Source organism: Corythoichthys intestinalis, chromosome 3 (assembly GCF_030265065.1).
Source record: "Corythoichthys intestinalis isolate RoL2023-P3 chromosome 3, ASM3026506v1, whole genome shotgun sequence".
NCBI classification, from domain to species: domain Eukaryota; kingdom Metazoa; phylum Chordata; class Actinopteri; order Syngnathiformes; family Syngnathidae; genus Corythoichthys; species Corythoichthys intestinalis.
The window spans coordinates 63403757-63419738 of NC_080397.1; the positions used below are offsets into that span (position 1 = coordinate 63403757).

The window sequence follows — 15982 nt, forward strand, 5'->3', positions numbered from 1 at the left end:
TTATTTTTTGATTGAAAATTTTATAAATTTTATTCAGACGAAAACATTAAGAGGGGTTTTAATATAAAATTTCTATAACTTGTACTAACATTTATCTTTTAAAAACTACAAGTCTTTCTATCCATGGATCGCATTAACAGAATGTTAATAATGTTAATGCCATCTTGTTGATTTATTGTTATAATAAACAAATACAGTACTTATGTACCGTATGTTGAATGTATTTATCCATTTTGTGTCTTATCTTTCCATTCCAACAATAATTTACCGAAAAATATAGCATATTTTATAGATGGTTTGAATTGCGATTAACTGCGATTAATTACGATTAATTAATTTTTAAGCTTTAATTAACTCGATTAAAAAAATTAATCGTTTGACAGCCCTATTTTGAACATAAGGGTACATTTGTGTGTTACAGCTTTACAAATTGTCAAAAGTGAAGGAAGTCAAAAGCTGCAAAAATCACAACTGCCTTGTTTGCTGTCTGTAAAGCTGAAGAACTTCAGGCTTAGTGGGGACAGGAAACGGCATAATAATAAAATAAAGTAAAAAAAATAAATACTGTGGGATACATACAATAAGGTTTAGGCGACTAAGAAAAAAATGACTGGAGACAAAATGATGGATGAGACTTCAGCGTCATAAAGTTGAAATACCGTAAATCAGGTACGTCGTAACCCGGGGACTACCTGTACTTTCAGTTATTTTGAGATTTAGGGGGGATTTATGGGTACTTAAAGGGTTCATTCCGGTTCACGCGGAAATTCAGTTATAGGTGGGATTGTACATGTGTTAAATAAGAATGTATTCGGCTATGTGTATATGTTTAAAAAGCTGACACGTGAGTAATTAAAGGGTGGGAGCAATTATTGGTACTTTAAGTACACAATTACTATTAATCCCGTAAAGAAATAAACAAAAATACAAAACGATCTTGACGTTTTTGAGCATTTTCAGACATTTGAATGAAAACCATTCTTTTGAATATAACGGCATACCTACAGTGCCTTGCAAAAGTATTCGGTCCCCTTGAATCTTGCAACCTTTCGCCACATTTCAGGCTTTATACATAAAGATATGAAATTTAATTTTTTTGTCAAGAATCAACAACAAGTGGGACACAATCGTGAAGTGGAACAATATTTATTGGATAATTTAATTTTTTTTAACAAATAAAAAACTGAAAAGTGGGGCGTGTAATATTATTCGGCCCCTTTACTTTCAGTGCAGCAAACTCACTCCAGAAGTTCACTGAGGATCTCTGAATGATCCAATGTTGTCCTAAATGACCGATGATGATAAATAGAATCCAACTGTGTGTAATCAAGTCTCCGTATAAATGCACCTGCTCTGTGATAGTCTCAGGGTTCTGTTTAAAGTGCAGAGAGCATTATGAAAACCAAGGAACACACCAGGCAGGTCCGAGATACTGTTGTGGAGAGGTTTAAAGCCGGATTTGGATACAAAAAGATTTACCAAGCTTTAAACATCTCAAGGAGCACTGTGCAAGCTATCATATTGAAATGGAAGGAGCATCAGACCACTGCAAATCTACCAAGACCCGGCCGTCCTTCCAAACTTTCTTCTCAAACAAGGAGAAAACTGATCAGAGATGCAGCCAAGAGGCCCATGATCACTCTGGATGAACTGCAGAGATCTACAGCTGAGGTTGGAGAGTCTGTCCATAGGACAACAATCAGTCGTACACTGCACAAATCTGGCCTTTACGGAAGAGTGGCAAGAAGAAAGCCATTTCTCAAAGATATCCATAAAAAGTCTCCTTTAAAGTTTGCCACAAGCCACCTGGGAGACACACCAAACATGTGGAAGAAGGTGCTCTGGTCAGATGAAACCAAAATTGAACTTTTTGGCCACAATGCAAAACGATATGTTTGGCGTAAAAGCAACACAGCTCATCACCCTGAACACACCATCCCCACTGTGAAACATGGTGGTGGCAGCATCATGGTTTGGGCCTGCTTTTCTTCAGCAGGGACAGGGAAGATGGTTAAAATTGACGGGAAGATGGATGCCGCCAAATACAGGAACATTCTGGAAGAAAACCTGTTGGTATCTGCACAAGACCTGAGACTGGGACAGAGATTTATCTTCCAACAGGACAATGATCCAAAACATAAAGCCAAATCTACAATGGAATGGTTCAAAAATAAACGTATCCAGGTGTTAGAATGGCCAAGTCAAAGTCCAGACCTGAATCCAATGGAGAATCTGTGGAAAGAGCTGAAGACTGCTGTTCACAAACACTCTCCATCCAACCTCACTGAGCTCGAGCTGTTTTGCAAGGAAGAATGGGCAAGAATGTCAGTCTCTCGATGTGCAAAACTGATAGAAACATACCCCAAGCGACTTGCAGCTGTAATTGGAGCAAAAGGTGGCGCTACAAAGTATTAACGCAAGGGGGCCGAATAATATTGCGCGCCCCACTTTTCAGTTTTTTATTTGTTAAAAAAGTTTAAATTATCCAATAAATTTTGTTCCACTTCACGATTGTGTCCCACTTGTTGTTGATTCTTGACAAAAAAATTAAAATTTTATATCTTTATGTTTGAAGCCTGAAATGTGGCAAAAGGTTGCAAGGTTCAAGGGGGCCGAATACTTTTGCAAGGCACTGTATTTTTGGTTCTTCTGTCATGTTGTGCTCATTAAAGCAACATTTGGCTTCCAGCTGGAAAAAATAGTAGAAAGTAATTTGGAAGGAAACGATAAGATATTACAAATACTCAGTTTTGATTGCTGTGACAGGGATTGATTTAATAGTTTGCTTAATAATCTACAGCTCATGAACGTGCCTCTTTGACAGAGGCAATCAACCGCAGACAGTTATGAACATCCTGCCAAATGGGAGACATTTATTCTCTTATCAGGGTCTTGTTTGTACAACAAAAAGAAATATTGTGTTGTCAACCACCGCGCATGAATAACAGTCATATCGCACTCTGGATTAAAATGAAGCCGTCTGGAAAACATTCAAAGCCAACACAGATTAAAGACGTTCAACAATAACAATAAAGGGAAAAGTGCAATCGATGGTCAACGAAGGTTGGACATATGCATTAATTTTGGATTGCGTATGGAATTGTCGCATTGTACCTGTACCATTTTTTTTTTTTTAAGTCAACAGTACTTACATATAAAACAAATACATAGAAAAGCCTAAAAATATGCACAATGCAACAAAATGGCAACAGAAACATACACATAATAACAGCATTTAAAGGACAACCTAACAAAAGACAGTCTAAACTTTTTGAATCACAATTATTATCAGTGGGTTGAAGTGACATGTACACATTATGAAAGTCCAATTCAAGTCATATTTTCTTGAATTTTCGGGAAAAAAATGTGAAACAATATTATAACAAGTGAGTCTGGATTTATAATGATGACAATAATGTAAGTGACGGATAACAGAAACCATTCTGAAGAAGTAATTTACATCTTGCTGCCCTCTTGTGGTAAAAGTGTGCCAATACACAAGACGCTGACCTCTTGAAAAAATACAACAACGTTTTTTTAAATGGAGAGCAAACAAACCAACAAATCTATTCGTGAACCTCTTGGGGGGAAAAAAAGGTACTTGCATCACTTCCTTGTTAGCTCTTTGGCTGCCATTGACTGTGCTAGACGTTCAATCCATTTTGACTGATAGGGGTGAATGTACATTCGTTGTTGTTGGTACAACCGAAAGATGAGCATTCACAGCCAGGCCTTCCAGGAAAGTGTACGGCACGAATGCTATTTTTAGACCGTGAGGTCGCCATCTTAACCCGGAAGTGGGTCAACATAGACACGCCCTCGCATACAATCCATGTTATTACTGCTTGTTTTCTGCCGGTAAGCTTTCAAAAATGAACATGCCGAGTAAACACTGCTGCTATGGAATTATAAAAACGACTCTAGACATTACGACATATGAAGGATGTTTTCTTCATAGGTTTCCCGAAGCCAAACACTCGGAGAAAAAATGTGAAGAATGGATCAACTTGCGCGGACGTCCAAAAGACCATTTTAACTCCAGCAAGGTGAACCATTCCATTGGCTGTAAACATTTTGTTGGGGGCCATGGTCCTACAGAGGACGAAAAGGTAAGCCATTTTGGATATTTTTACTTATTTTTTAGCTTGCTGTTTTGCTGTGCTGCTTCTGTCTGACAATGAATGAGTTGAAAAAAATTAAAAATTATACATCATAATAGTCATGTAGGCTTATTTTTCTAAAATACGGATGTTTTAAAAAATTAGCCATGTCTGGCCTTGGTCTTTTTGGAGTAAGCCTGTTCATGGGCTCTATATTTAACAGCTTTACCTTTTCTGTTGTAAAGAAACAACCTTAGTATGGGAGGAGTGTAAATAAATTAATAGAATTAAGAGTTGTGATTATGGAAAAAAATAAAAAGTGTTCGCTGGCTGTCACTGAGAAGCATTTGCGATCGCTACTTAAAATTAGCAATATAAATTATCCCCAAGAACGGTCAGACGAAAGACAACCAGAGGATATAATATATAAGACAGACAGGGCATATGGTGGTAAAGGATAGCTTGTTGAAACAGGACAATGTAATTGTCAGTGGCATAAGGCAATGCACACATGAAAATAGTGTCGATAAAAAAAGCTACCTCTGGATCAAGTAGGCTCTTTTTCAGCCCTCGCCACGCAAGCCTTCTTTTTAACTGAACATTTGTATGTTCTTCCACATCTTGACCGGTGAATTTGGCACCAGGGACATCATTTTCGGACAAAATTGGTAGGTTTAGCTCAGTAAACATCTAATTCGTACACTATTTACATGCATCTAGCATGAGGGACAAACGTGAGTTTGACCCGCTAGCAACAGTTGCTAACGTCATGAATATTAGGTGAAGTGTTACATGCGGAATGCTATTGGACATGTATCATTGTCCATGGCAGGCCATTATTTAATTTCGCGTCACTTCTTTTTCATCTTAAGCTACTTTCGTGTCACTTCCTGTAAATTTTGGATCATTTACTGTTGATTTTTCGAGCATTTCCTGGCTGCTTCCTGTTGATTTTGGGTCGTTTTTTGGAGTCACATCCTTGTTAACTCATTGGCTGCTATTTTGACTTGGGGGGGGGGGGGGTGAATTAATGTAACTGCGTGCATGAAAGTGAGCTAAGTGCTGTAGTGCACACACTCGATGTCAAAATAAAAGCATGAATGAGCTGTACCGTGCCTGTCAGGCAGAACAAGCCCACCAGGGGGCCTTATTGGATCCCCTAGCAGGTCGCTTTCAATACATTTGACACCACTGCTCACAAACTTTCAAACATAAAAACTAAACCATCATTTAATCGTACAGTATATATATTAAAAATACATTTAAAACAAAAGATTCCACTCCATTTTGCATTTTCACTACCGATTCATCCATCTATCCACTTTCCATATTGCTGGACTGTGGTCACACATCTTGAATCCATTCACCCTCACATTTAAGTCTTCAGTGAGCTTGACAAGCACCCATAGAAAACCCACACAAGCACCCAAACACAAAGTCATTGCATAGATTTCAACTCAAATCTGCTGTCCAAAAGCAAGAAAAAGCCCTGAGTGTCAGTCATGTCAGTAGTTTATAATTTACAAAGTACTCTGCGTTTTGTTCTAAAAAGTACCAACGAGAGGCACATGTCCAGTGGAGAATGACAGTGGAAGTTTGCTGTAGTTGTGTAGCGCTTCACAACACCTCATCCTGTGCATCGCCATCCCTTTGAAGCTGCTGGTATTTCCGTTTGAAAAATCCAAACTAGAAAAAAAATAAAAGAGCAAATCAGAGGAGCTTCTTGACAGTCCAAAGCAGAAGATACATACTGTATGTCAACGTGTCATGTCGCTGATTATGAAAGGATGTTATTATTGTATTTTACAGATTATGTTGTTGTAATTATTAATTGCGATGTTAAGGATTTTTTCAAGCGGTTCGTTCATAAAAATTCACTAGATGGCAGAAAAAAAACCATGAGCTGGAATGAAGTCATGTTTTTTCTGAACATTCCTGCATTGCCTAATATCAAAGGCAGAGGTTAGTATAAAAGGAGGGAGATCATGTTCTGTATATTTGGCATATGTACAGTGGGGCAAATAAGTATTTAGTCAACCAGTAATTGTGCAAGTTCTCCCACTTGAAAATATTAGAGAGGCCTGTATTTGTCAACATGGTTAAACCTCAACCATGAGAGACAGAATGTGGAAAAAAAAAAAAAACAGAAAATCACATTGTTTGATTTTTAAAGAATTCATTTGCAAATCATGGTGTAAGATAAGTATTTGGTCAATACCAAAAGTTCATCTCAATACTTTGTTATGTACCCTTTGTTGGCAATAACGGAGGCCAAACGTTTTCTGTAACTCTTCACAAGCTTGTGACCAGTGTTGGGCACGTTACTTTAAAAAAGTAATTAGTTACATTACTCACTACTTCTTCAAAAAAGTAACTGAGTTAGTAACTGAATTACTCTATAGAAAAAGTAACTAGCTACCAGGGAAAGTAACTATTTCCGTTACTTTAAAGTGATCCTCTAGTTTTAAGACAAGTAATTCTTAAAAGATACATCTTAGTATGACTTATAATAATTTGACATTAAATCCCTCTTAATGTTTTCGTTTTAATAAAATTTGTAAAATTATTTTAACAGATTGTTCGCCATGGTTGTTGACGTCGCAGTGCTGTGACGTCACAAATCCCGCTGCCGGACTTCTCTCGACTTCAGCGTGTCATTCATTAGCAACATCTTGTCAGTTCGTCCCTTCCAATTTGAACCAGAGCGGAAAAGTGAAGAGCAGGACAGCACTGTCGGTCGTTCACAAGACGAGCAGCAAAGGCGAAATGCAGAGCAAGAAATACCTGATGAGGCAAGAGTTGGGCTAAACTTCTGGTGTACTTGCGGCAAGTGCATCTCGATGACAACGGAGCGAGAGAGCGTATGTTGTCGAGAACTCAGGTTTTTGTCAGCAGATCTTCAAGGTGAGTTATTGCGTCATCAAACTCATTCCAATATAATTGTGTAGATTGTTAGCATCCAGAGCTGTCGTATGCTTTACATACAGTACAGGCCAAAACACATTGGCATTCGTGCCTTTTTATTTTCTTGACCATTGACATTATAAACTCTCACTGAAGGCAATAAAACTATGAATGTGTGGCGAGCTAGGGAAGGATGCGGAGTATCAAACCACGGAGCTAATCCGCGTTGTTTTATTGACATTTAGGCTGCAAGAAATAGCAATGTCTGTCTGGCATGCGACCCGCGGAAGGTAACAGTTATTTCCAGCTGTTCCCTTCACAAAGTACCCCCCCCCAACCACACAACGTGCCAACATAATTTCCGCCGGTGAATTCTGTTATAACTTGCTACAAATGCACACGTGTGTATTGTGTACTTAGAAAAAAGGTGAAATAACTAAAATCGTGTGATATTCTAGTATCTTCAAAGTAGCCACCCTTTTCTCTGATTACTGTTTGGCACTCTTGCCATTCTCGCGATGAGCTTTCAGAGCGAGTCCCCTAAAATGGATTTTGACTTCACATGTATGCCATTCCGGCGATGAGAATTTATTGCTTTATCAATGGGGTTGGGACATTTGTGTTGCATTGAATGAATTGCATTGGACGTGCTTTGATCAGTTTGAGTGGCAGCATCACTCATATTAGCTGAATACTGAACACACACTGCCTGATGAACTGACAGTAGAGGTGAATTATTAGCTTCCTCTGTGACTAGCGGTACGCCCGAAGGTTCGCCTCCCGCTGTAGCGACAGGAGCGGCTTGGGTGCTTAAGAGGGCGGCCAGAGTGTCTCGTCCGTCTCGCTTCATTGCGCGCATTTCACTCGATATCCGAGCAGGCTGAGGCTTCTTGTGCGGGAAAATAGTTGCAACAGCATTTGGTTTTAGTCTGCACTTATATCTAGCCGCTCCGGTGAGATCTTTCATTAGTTGTCATCTACTAAAATCCTCAAACGCGGTAGGAGAAAAATGGCGACAACAAAGCCTTGGTTGTTTGGGAAGATTTGCTTGTCTACAGGCATTTTCCCAAACATTTCTCCTCTTCTTGTCAACAGGAAAATTGTGGAGACTCGCATCACTCTCCTTGTTTCCATTTTTTGACTCGAAATTGCATCCATAAGCAGCACATCGTGGCATTTTACTTCGCGAGTTAAGCCAGTAATACACAGTTGTTGTACACACGCTACACGATTGGAAAAATATCATCTACGTCATCACTCCGCGCCCGCAGAACATGGCGCCAACTATCGGTCAAAATATGCACTAAATATTATAAAATATTTCCATTGATTTAACATTTTATGTGTTTCTAACGACATATTTTAATACAAGAGAACAATTGTGATTTATTAGAGCCTACATGTCTTTAAAATCGAGGATCACTTTAAAAAGAACTTGTTGTATGTCAAAGAATTTGAAATTTTCTGAGCAGTATTCGAGTCAGTGGAATAGAGAAGAACAGACAGGTAGTTAACTTGTTAGGTGCTTCAGCAGATTTGAATTGCTTACCACAGATGTCGACAAAAGCTTTGCCCCGGGACATAAATTACACATTACATGCAGGTTCTTTCCTTTCATTTCGACAAACTTGAAATAGTGTCTATATCTCCACCTCTTTAAAGGACAATTTTTCTTCTGAATGCTCTGCCATCCCGACCCTGTTTTGCGTGTGTGTGCTTGCCGCACCCGCTGTTCCGGGTTGCTTGTGAAATCACCGGCTCTGATTGGCTTATCACGAACCATGACTCTAACCCTCAGCCAATCACAATGACTTCCATCGCATCTCTCGAGGGGCATTCAGGTAGGCTCGTTTCCCACAATTCACGTCACCTTCAAAGCGTCTGCTGTCCTCAAGATGGAAGCAGAATTATTGCTGGCTGACAGTGGGAGATGGGAACATGGTGTACCAAACACAGAAACGTTACCAAACTTTGGAAAGCATTGTCCAATTTAATGAGCAGGGACAAACAGCTTGGAGTCAGAAGTACGTGCGCTAATTCTTGAACCTGAACGCACCCCAAGTCATGGATGACAAATCAACAGAGCAGAAAGTCGACTCGACACGGCTGGAAGTTTCTTCCGTTTATTCAGAGTAAGTAACGCACCGCTTATGACCGTCAGTAACGGTAACGGCGTTGTAACTGCGGAAAAAGTAATTAGTTAGATTACCCCGTTACTGAAAAAATAACGCCGTTACGTAACGGCGTTATTTATAACGGCGTTACTCCCAACACTGCTTGTGACACACTGTTGCTGGTATTTTGGCCCATTCCTCCATGCAGATCTCCTCTAGAGCAGGGATGTTTTGGGGCTGTCGTTGGGCAACAACGGACTTTCAACTCCCCTCCGCAGATTTTCTATGGGGTTGAGATCTGGAGACTGGGTAGGCCACTCCAGGACCTTGAAATGCTTCTTACGAAGCCACTCTTTTCTTGCCCTGGCTTTGTGTTTGGGATCAGTGTCATGCTGAAAGACCCATCCACGTCTCATCTTAAATGCCCTTGCTGATGAAAGAAGATTTTCACTCAAAATCTCTCACTACATGGCCCCATTCATTCTTTCCTTTACACAGATCCGTCGTCCTGGTCCCTTTGCAGAAAAACAGCCCCAAAGCATGATGTTTCCACCCCCATGCTTCAGAGTGGGTATGGTGCAATTCAGTATTGTTTTTCCTCCAAACAAGAAAACCTGTGTTTCTACCAAAAAGTTCTATTTTAGTTTCATCTGACCATAACACATTCTCCCAGTCCTCTTCTGGATCATCCAAATGCTCTCTAGCAAACCGCAGACGGGCCTGGACATGTACTTTCTTCAGCAGGGGGACACGTCTGGCAGTGCAGGATTTGAGTCCCTGGCGGCGCATTGTGTTACTGATAGTAGCCTTTGTTACTGTGGTCCCAGCTCTCTGTAGGTCATTCACTAGGTCCCCCCGTGTGGTTCTGGGATTTTTGCTCCCCCTTCTTGTTATAATTTTGACGCCACGGGGTGAGCAGGGAGTTGAAAGTCTGTGTTGCCCAATAACAGCTCCAAAACATCACTGCTCTAGAGGAGATCTGCACGGAGGAATGGGCCAAAATAGCAGTAACTAGTGTGTGAAAAGCTTGTGAAGAGTTACAGAAAACGTTTGGTCTCTGTTATTGCCAACAAAGGGTACATAACAAAGTATTGAGATGAACTTTTGGTATAGACCAAATACTTATTTTCCACCATGATTTGCAAATAAATTCTTTAAAAATCAAACAATGTGATTTTCTGTTTTTTTTCCACATTCTGTCTCTCATGATTGAGGTTTACCCATGCTGACAATTACAGGCCTCTCTAACATTTTCAAGTGGGAGAACTTGCACAATTAGTGGTTGACTAAATATTTATTTGCCCCACTGTATATACAGAGTGATTCCTCGCTACTTCGTGCTTCAAACTTCGTGTAAAAAAAAAAAAAAAATGTGATTAAATAAATACAGATGAGCCGTCCATGTAGTCTCACTCTCTCTCCAACTGCTCTGTATTGGTCAGGCAGTGCACCGGAGTTGCTCATTAAAGTTAAAGATGATTGACAGACGTTAAGGTTTGATCTTTGTCGGGGTGGCGTGGCTCAGTGGTAGAGTAGTTGTCCCCCCAACCCAGAGGTTGTGGGTTCGATTCTCTGTCCTAATGAAGTCGCCTAAGTATCCTTGAGATACTGAACCCCACATTGCTCCTGGTGCTGCGTCACCAGTAGGTAGATGGCAATGTAGTGAAAAGCGCTTTGAGCACCTTGAAAGGCGGAAAAGCGCGATACAAGTATAACACCATCTTGCCAGAAGCCTTTCAAACTAAATTTCTGCAGCCTTCGGTGTTTTAGTACAAATGGCAGAGTCATCGGAAAATCATTAAATAAAATAATAATTATATGCATGTGTATTTTTTCGGCCTTTCAGGTTTTTAGCCAAGTGTTTCCAATATTCGGTTTTGGCCAAGAATTTTGCTTTTGAGTACATCCCTAGTGTTCAACAATGTTTTTGTTTTTTTCTAATCAAAACGTCATCTATATGAACTGCTATTATTATACCGTATTGCAACCTATTACATGACGATATTAGGCAAAAGAAATAATCAAATTCTGACTAGGAAAATGAACCATCACAGGTCCAAAGTGTGCCCTCTCATGAAGAAAAAAAACCTGCTTCCTACCATGACATTAATATAATCATATCTCCAGTTTTACGAGGTCTGTCGGTGCCAAATAAACACCGGGAGAAAGCGTGAGATCTGCGCTTTCTAGTAACGTTGACTCTATGTCAAATAGTTGAATTTCTACAACGCTTGAAAGACTCCACGTGATTAAACGGGCCGGTAAACGGACTCCCAGCATATGTGTGTTCTTATGACTGTATTTTAACGTCTGATTAGTATAACTGAAAAAAAAGAATTGAAATCTAATACAGTATGTAGAATCCAAGAGTAGCGTTTCCTCTTCGGAAATCTACTCGAGAATAATGAAAAAGTAGGGCTGTCAAAATTATCGCGTGAACAGGCGGTAATTAATTTTTTAAATTAATCACGTTAAAATATTTGACACAATTAACGCACATGCCCCGCTCAAACAGATTAAAATGACAGTGCAGTGTAATGCCCGCTTGTTACTTGTTTTTTGGTGTTTGGCGCCCTCTGCTGGCGCTTGGGTCCAACTGATTTTATGGGTTAGCACCATGAGTGAGCATGGTGTAATTATTGCCATCAACAATGGCGAGCTACTAGTTTATTTTTTGATTGAAAATTTTACAAATATTAATAAAACGAAAACATTAAGAGGGTTTTTTTTAATATAAAATTTCTATAACTTGTGCTAACATTGATCTTTTAAGAACTACAAGTCTTTCTATCCATGGATCACTTTAAGATAATGTTCATAATGTTAATGCCATCTTGTTGATTTATTGTTATTATAAACAAATACAGTACTTATGTACCGTATGTTGAATGTATATATCCGTCTTGTGTCTTATCTTTCCTTTCCAACAATAATTTACAGAAAAATATGACATATTTTATAGATGGTTTGAATTTTCGATCAATTACGGTTAATTAATTTTTAAGCTGTAATTACCTCGATTAAAAATTTTAATCGTTTGACAGCCCTATTAAAAAGTACTGTATATCGTTGTAAAACTACTCTTAGAAGCAGTGTTGTTTTTGTCAACGATGACGATAACTAAAATGTTTCGCTAACGAACATTAAAAAAAAAAAAAACAACATAACGAAACAAATGCCAGTTTTTATCTGACGAGAACAAGATGAAAATGCGCCAAAGTTTCTGTTACATGTTCACAATGTTGGACATTTTTATGTGTAAGTAGCCTGCATCGTAAAAGTGACACACGGTAAGATTTTTTTTCTTAGCTTGGCAAGAGACTGTACGCAATGTTGCATTAGCTTTTAAAGGTCAGTGCTGAGTAATTATCACACACTAAATGTAACTCATAGCGTTAGCATAGCATTTACGTTTGCACTTTTTTTTTTTTTTTACATGTAGTTCGTGGCGTCAGGTGGGTATAATTGAAAATAATGGACTGTTTTCTTGCAGAGTGTGTTGTATCACCAAGTTGGTGATAGATTCGTTGATGCTTGTAAATGCTACAATAGGTGCTCGTCTGTCAATGTTCAATTGAAATAGTTGGAAACCTCAATTTATTATTTAATTTTACGGACGAAAACATTGAGTAGACGTTGACTAAAACGCGACGAAATTAGAGTGTTTTCGTCAATAAAAACTATACAACCACATTTTCTAAGTTTTAGCACAGAGACATGATCGTTCACTGACCAGCCAAACAAGCACTTCTTAGCTTAGTCCCCAAAAAATAATGTGAGGACACGAGCTGACCTTCCACAGCAGCGCAACAGCCACGCCCAGCAGTGCCAGTCCACCAATCACGCTGCCAACAATCACTCCCACCGGAACGTCACCTTTCGCTCCCGGTTTGCTGACTGTGACCACCACCTGTAAAACATCCAAATAATAATGCGTCCATCTTGAATAAAAAAAAAAAAACGAACACAACTGTGACGGGATTCACCGGCAGCTCTTTTAGCCGGATGATGAATAAATCCGGGTTGGAGCTCTCGACATCCACAGTGGAGATCAGCTCAGTGGTCTGATAGACCGCCTTAACAAACGTGCACAGGATGAGCTTTAAAATGGCCGCCGTGACATTTCAAGCTCATTCGCGTGAATACCGTAATAAAGGTCCCACTCCAAATCCTTGTTTTAACTTTCACATAGTAGTCGGTCGTGACATCAGCGTCTTTGAGAAGACATTTGATACGCTCGCACTTTGCGCTTTGGCAATCCTAAAAACGAAACACAAACACAAAAACACTCTCAAATTTAAGTCGTGATGAAGTTTTACAGAGTAACCAATAAAGATCAAACAATATATCGACCGGCTGATATTTATCGGGCCAATATATGGACTTTTTTTAAGATCGGCCAACATAGTCATTTTACAGTAAAAGGATAAGCTATGTTTATTGTTTGGGTAATTATCTTTCGTATAAAGGTCAACTGATATATTAGCCAGCCAATATATGGGGCCAATATATGGATTTTTTTCAATATAAGCTGATATCATACCATATACAACCAATTTAATGGCATAACTGTTATGTTCAATTTTTGGGTGATTATCTTTCATAGAAAGGTCAACTGATATATCTGCCAGCCGATATATCGGGCCGATATATGGACTTTTTTCAAGATTGGCCAACATATAGCCATTTTACAGTAAAAGGATGAGCTTGTATGATCAATGTTTGGGGAACTTTCTCATAAAGGTCAACTGACATATCGGCCAGCCGATATATGGATTTTTTTCAAGATCGGCTGATATCAGACCATACAGTATTTAACCGATTGATTAGCATAACTGTTGTGTTCACTGTTTGGGTGATGAACTTTCTAATAAAAGTCGACCAATATATCGGCAGACCCATATATCCGCCCGATATTTGGATTTTTTTTTTTTTTTTTTTTCAAAATCAGCTAACATATAGCCATTTTACAGTTAAAGGATAACATATGTTCAGTGTTTGGATGATTTTCTTTCGTATAAAGGTCAACTGATATATTGGCCAGGTAATATATAGGGCCAACGTATGGATTTTTTTCCTCCAAGATCGGCCAATATCAGACCGATTCAATAGCATAACGGTTATGTTCACTGTTTGGGTGATGAACTTTGTTATAAAGGTCGACCGATATATTGGCTGACCCATATATCAGGCCGATATATGGACTTTTTCCAAGATCGGCCGATATGTCGGGTCGGTATATGGCTTTCTTTCAAGATCGGCTCATATCAGACCATATATAACCGATTGAATAGCATAACTTTTATGTTCACTGTTTGGGTGATGAACTCTCTTATAAAGGGCAATCGATATATCAGCTGACCCATATATAAGGCCAATATAAGGACTTTTTTCAAGATCTGCCAACATATAGACATTTTTAAGTAAAAAGGATAACCTATGTTCACTGTGTGAGGGCCCTGGCCGTTTAATTGTTATTTTTTTTAGACTTTTTCAGTCAGCTGATCGTCGCCTCTGCCAGCTGGCTGCTTCCATTCCCACTGTGACGCCAGCTGATCGACGCCAGAAGGGCCGCCGCCGCTGATTGGCCACAATGAAAGGGCGCCAAGCTTCAAAAACCTGCCGCTGTCCACACTCTGGGAGGTCACATTTGACAGCATTCGTGCCGCGGTCCTCCTCGACAGCTGTTTGCTCGCCATTCACTCTCGTGTGCGTTTGATCGTTACTTAGTTACACTTCTGCTTTTTTGGTGAGGTATTTTGTGTTTATTTGTGATTGGATCGTTTTTGTTCACCACTGTAAATAAGAGCACTGAAGCAGTAGGGGTAAGCTGCCATTTCTGTTCAACCTGTTTTCTCCTGTTTTGTTGAGTGTAAGAAGCTAGGGTAGTGGCTGTCTTTTTGTTCTTTTCTTTTTACGATCAAGGTTCAGTTAGCGGGTGGGGTTGAAGTGTAGATTCCTTTTGTTTGTTGTTTTGGCCTGGGCTTACCCTGAAGCTGCGCTTCTTCCACATTTTGCATATATTGTTCATTACGAGTTTGACTGTGTAAATAAATTTGTGCCACTTGTGAACTTGTGTGGCTCGTTTTATGTTACGGTGATGAAGTTTCTTATAAAGGTCGACCGATATATTGGCCGGCCAATATATCGGGCCGATATATGAATTTTTTTCAAGATCGGCCGATATCAGAACATGTATAACCAATTAAATAGCATGACGGTTATGTTCACTGTTCGGGTGATGAACTTTCTTATAAAGGTTGACCGGCTGACCCATATATCAGGCCAATTTATATGAACTTTTTTTTTCAAGATCAGCCAACATATAACCATTTTATAGTAAAAGGATAAGCTATGCTCATTGTCTGGGTGCTTATCTTTCGTATAAAAGTCAACTGATATATTGGCCGGCCGATATATGGACTTTTTTCAAGATCGGCCAAAATAAAGCAATTTTACAGTAAAAGGATACGCTATGTTTAATGTTTGGGTGATTATCTTTCTTATAAAGGTCCCCTGATATATTGATTGGCCGATATATCGGGCCGAGATATGGATTTTTTTAAAGGTCGGCCGATATCAGACCATATGTAATCGATTTAATAGCATAACTGTTATGTTCACTCTTTGGGTGATGAACTTTCTTTTCAAGGTCGACCGATACATCGGCTGACCCCTATATCAGGCTGATATATGAATTTTTTTTCCAAGATCGGCTGAGATAAGTCAATATAATAACTGCTATGTTCGCTGTTTGAATGATGAGCTTTGTTTAATGGTGATTTTGCACCATCTAGTGGCCAGTGTTACAAAATGAAGTTGCAGAATACAAATTCAACTTCATTATGATTCCTTTCATAATCA

At 39.2% G+C, this 15982-nt stretch overlaps 1 protein-coding gene across 2 annotated transcripts in view; it reads right to left on the reverse strand.

Moving 5' to 3' along the window:
* Positions 1 to 2748: 2748 nt before the first annotated feature.
* The window catches only part of itga2.2 (integrin, alpha 2 (CD49B, alpha 2 subunit of VLA-2 receptor), tandem duplicate 2), a 65437-nt gene continuing 52203 nt past the window's right edge, over positions 2749 to 15982 (reverse strand). For both annotated transcript variants that reach the window (XM_057831260.1, XM_057831258.1), the window contains exons 27-30: positions 13265 to 13378; positions 13105 to 13194; positions 12912 to 13028; positions 2749 to 5786 (exon numbers count right to left, since the gene is read on the reverse strand). In XM_057831260.1, coding sequence (XP_057687243.1) covers positions 5718 to 5786; positions 12912 to 13028; positions 13105 to 13194; positions 13265 to 13378 — 390 coding nt within the window. In that variant the 3' untranslated portion in view covers positions 2749 to 5717. The remainder of the gene's footprint in view (positions 5787 to 12911; positions 13029 to 13104; positions 13195 to 13264; positions 13379 to 15982) is intronic.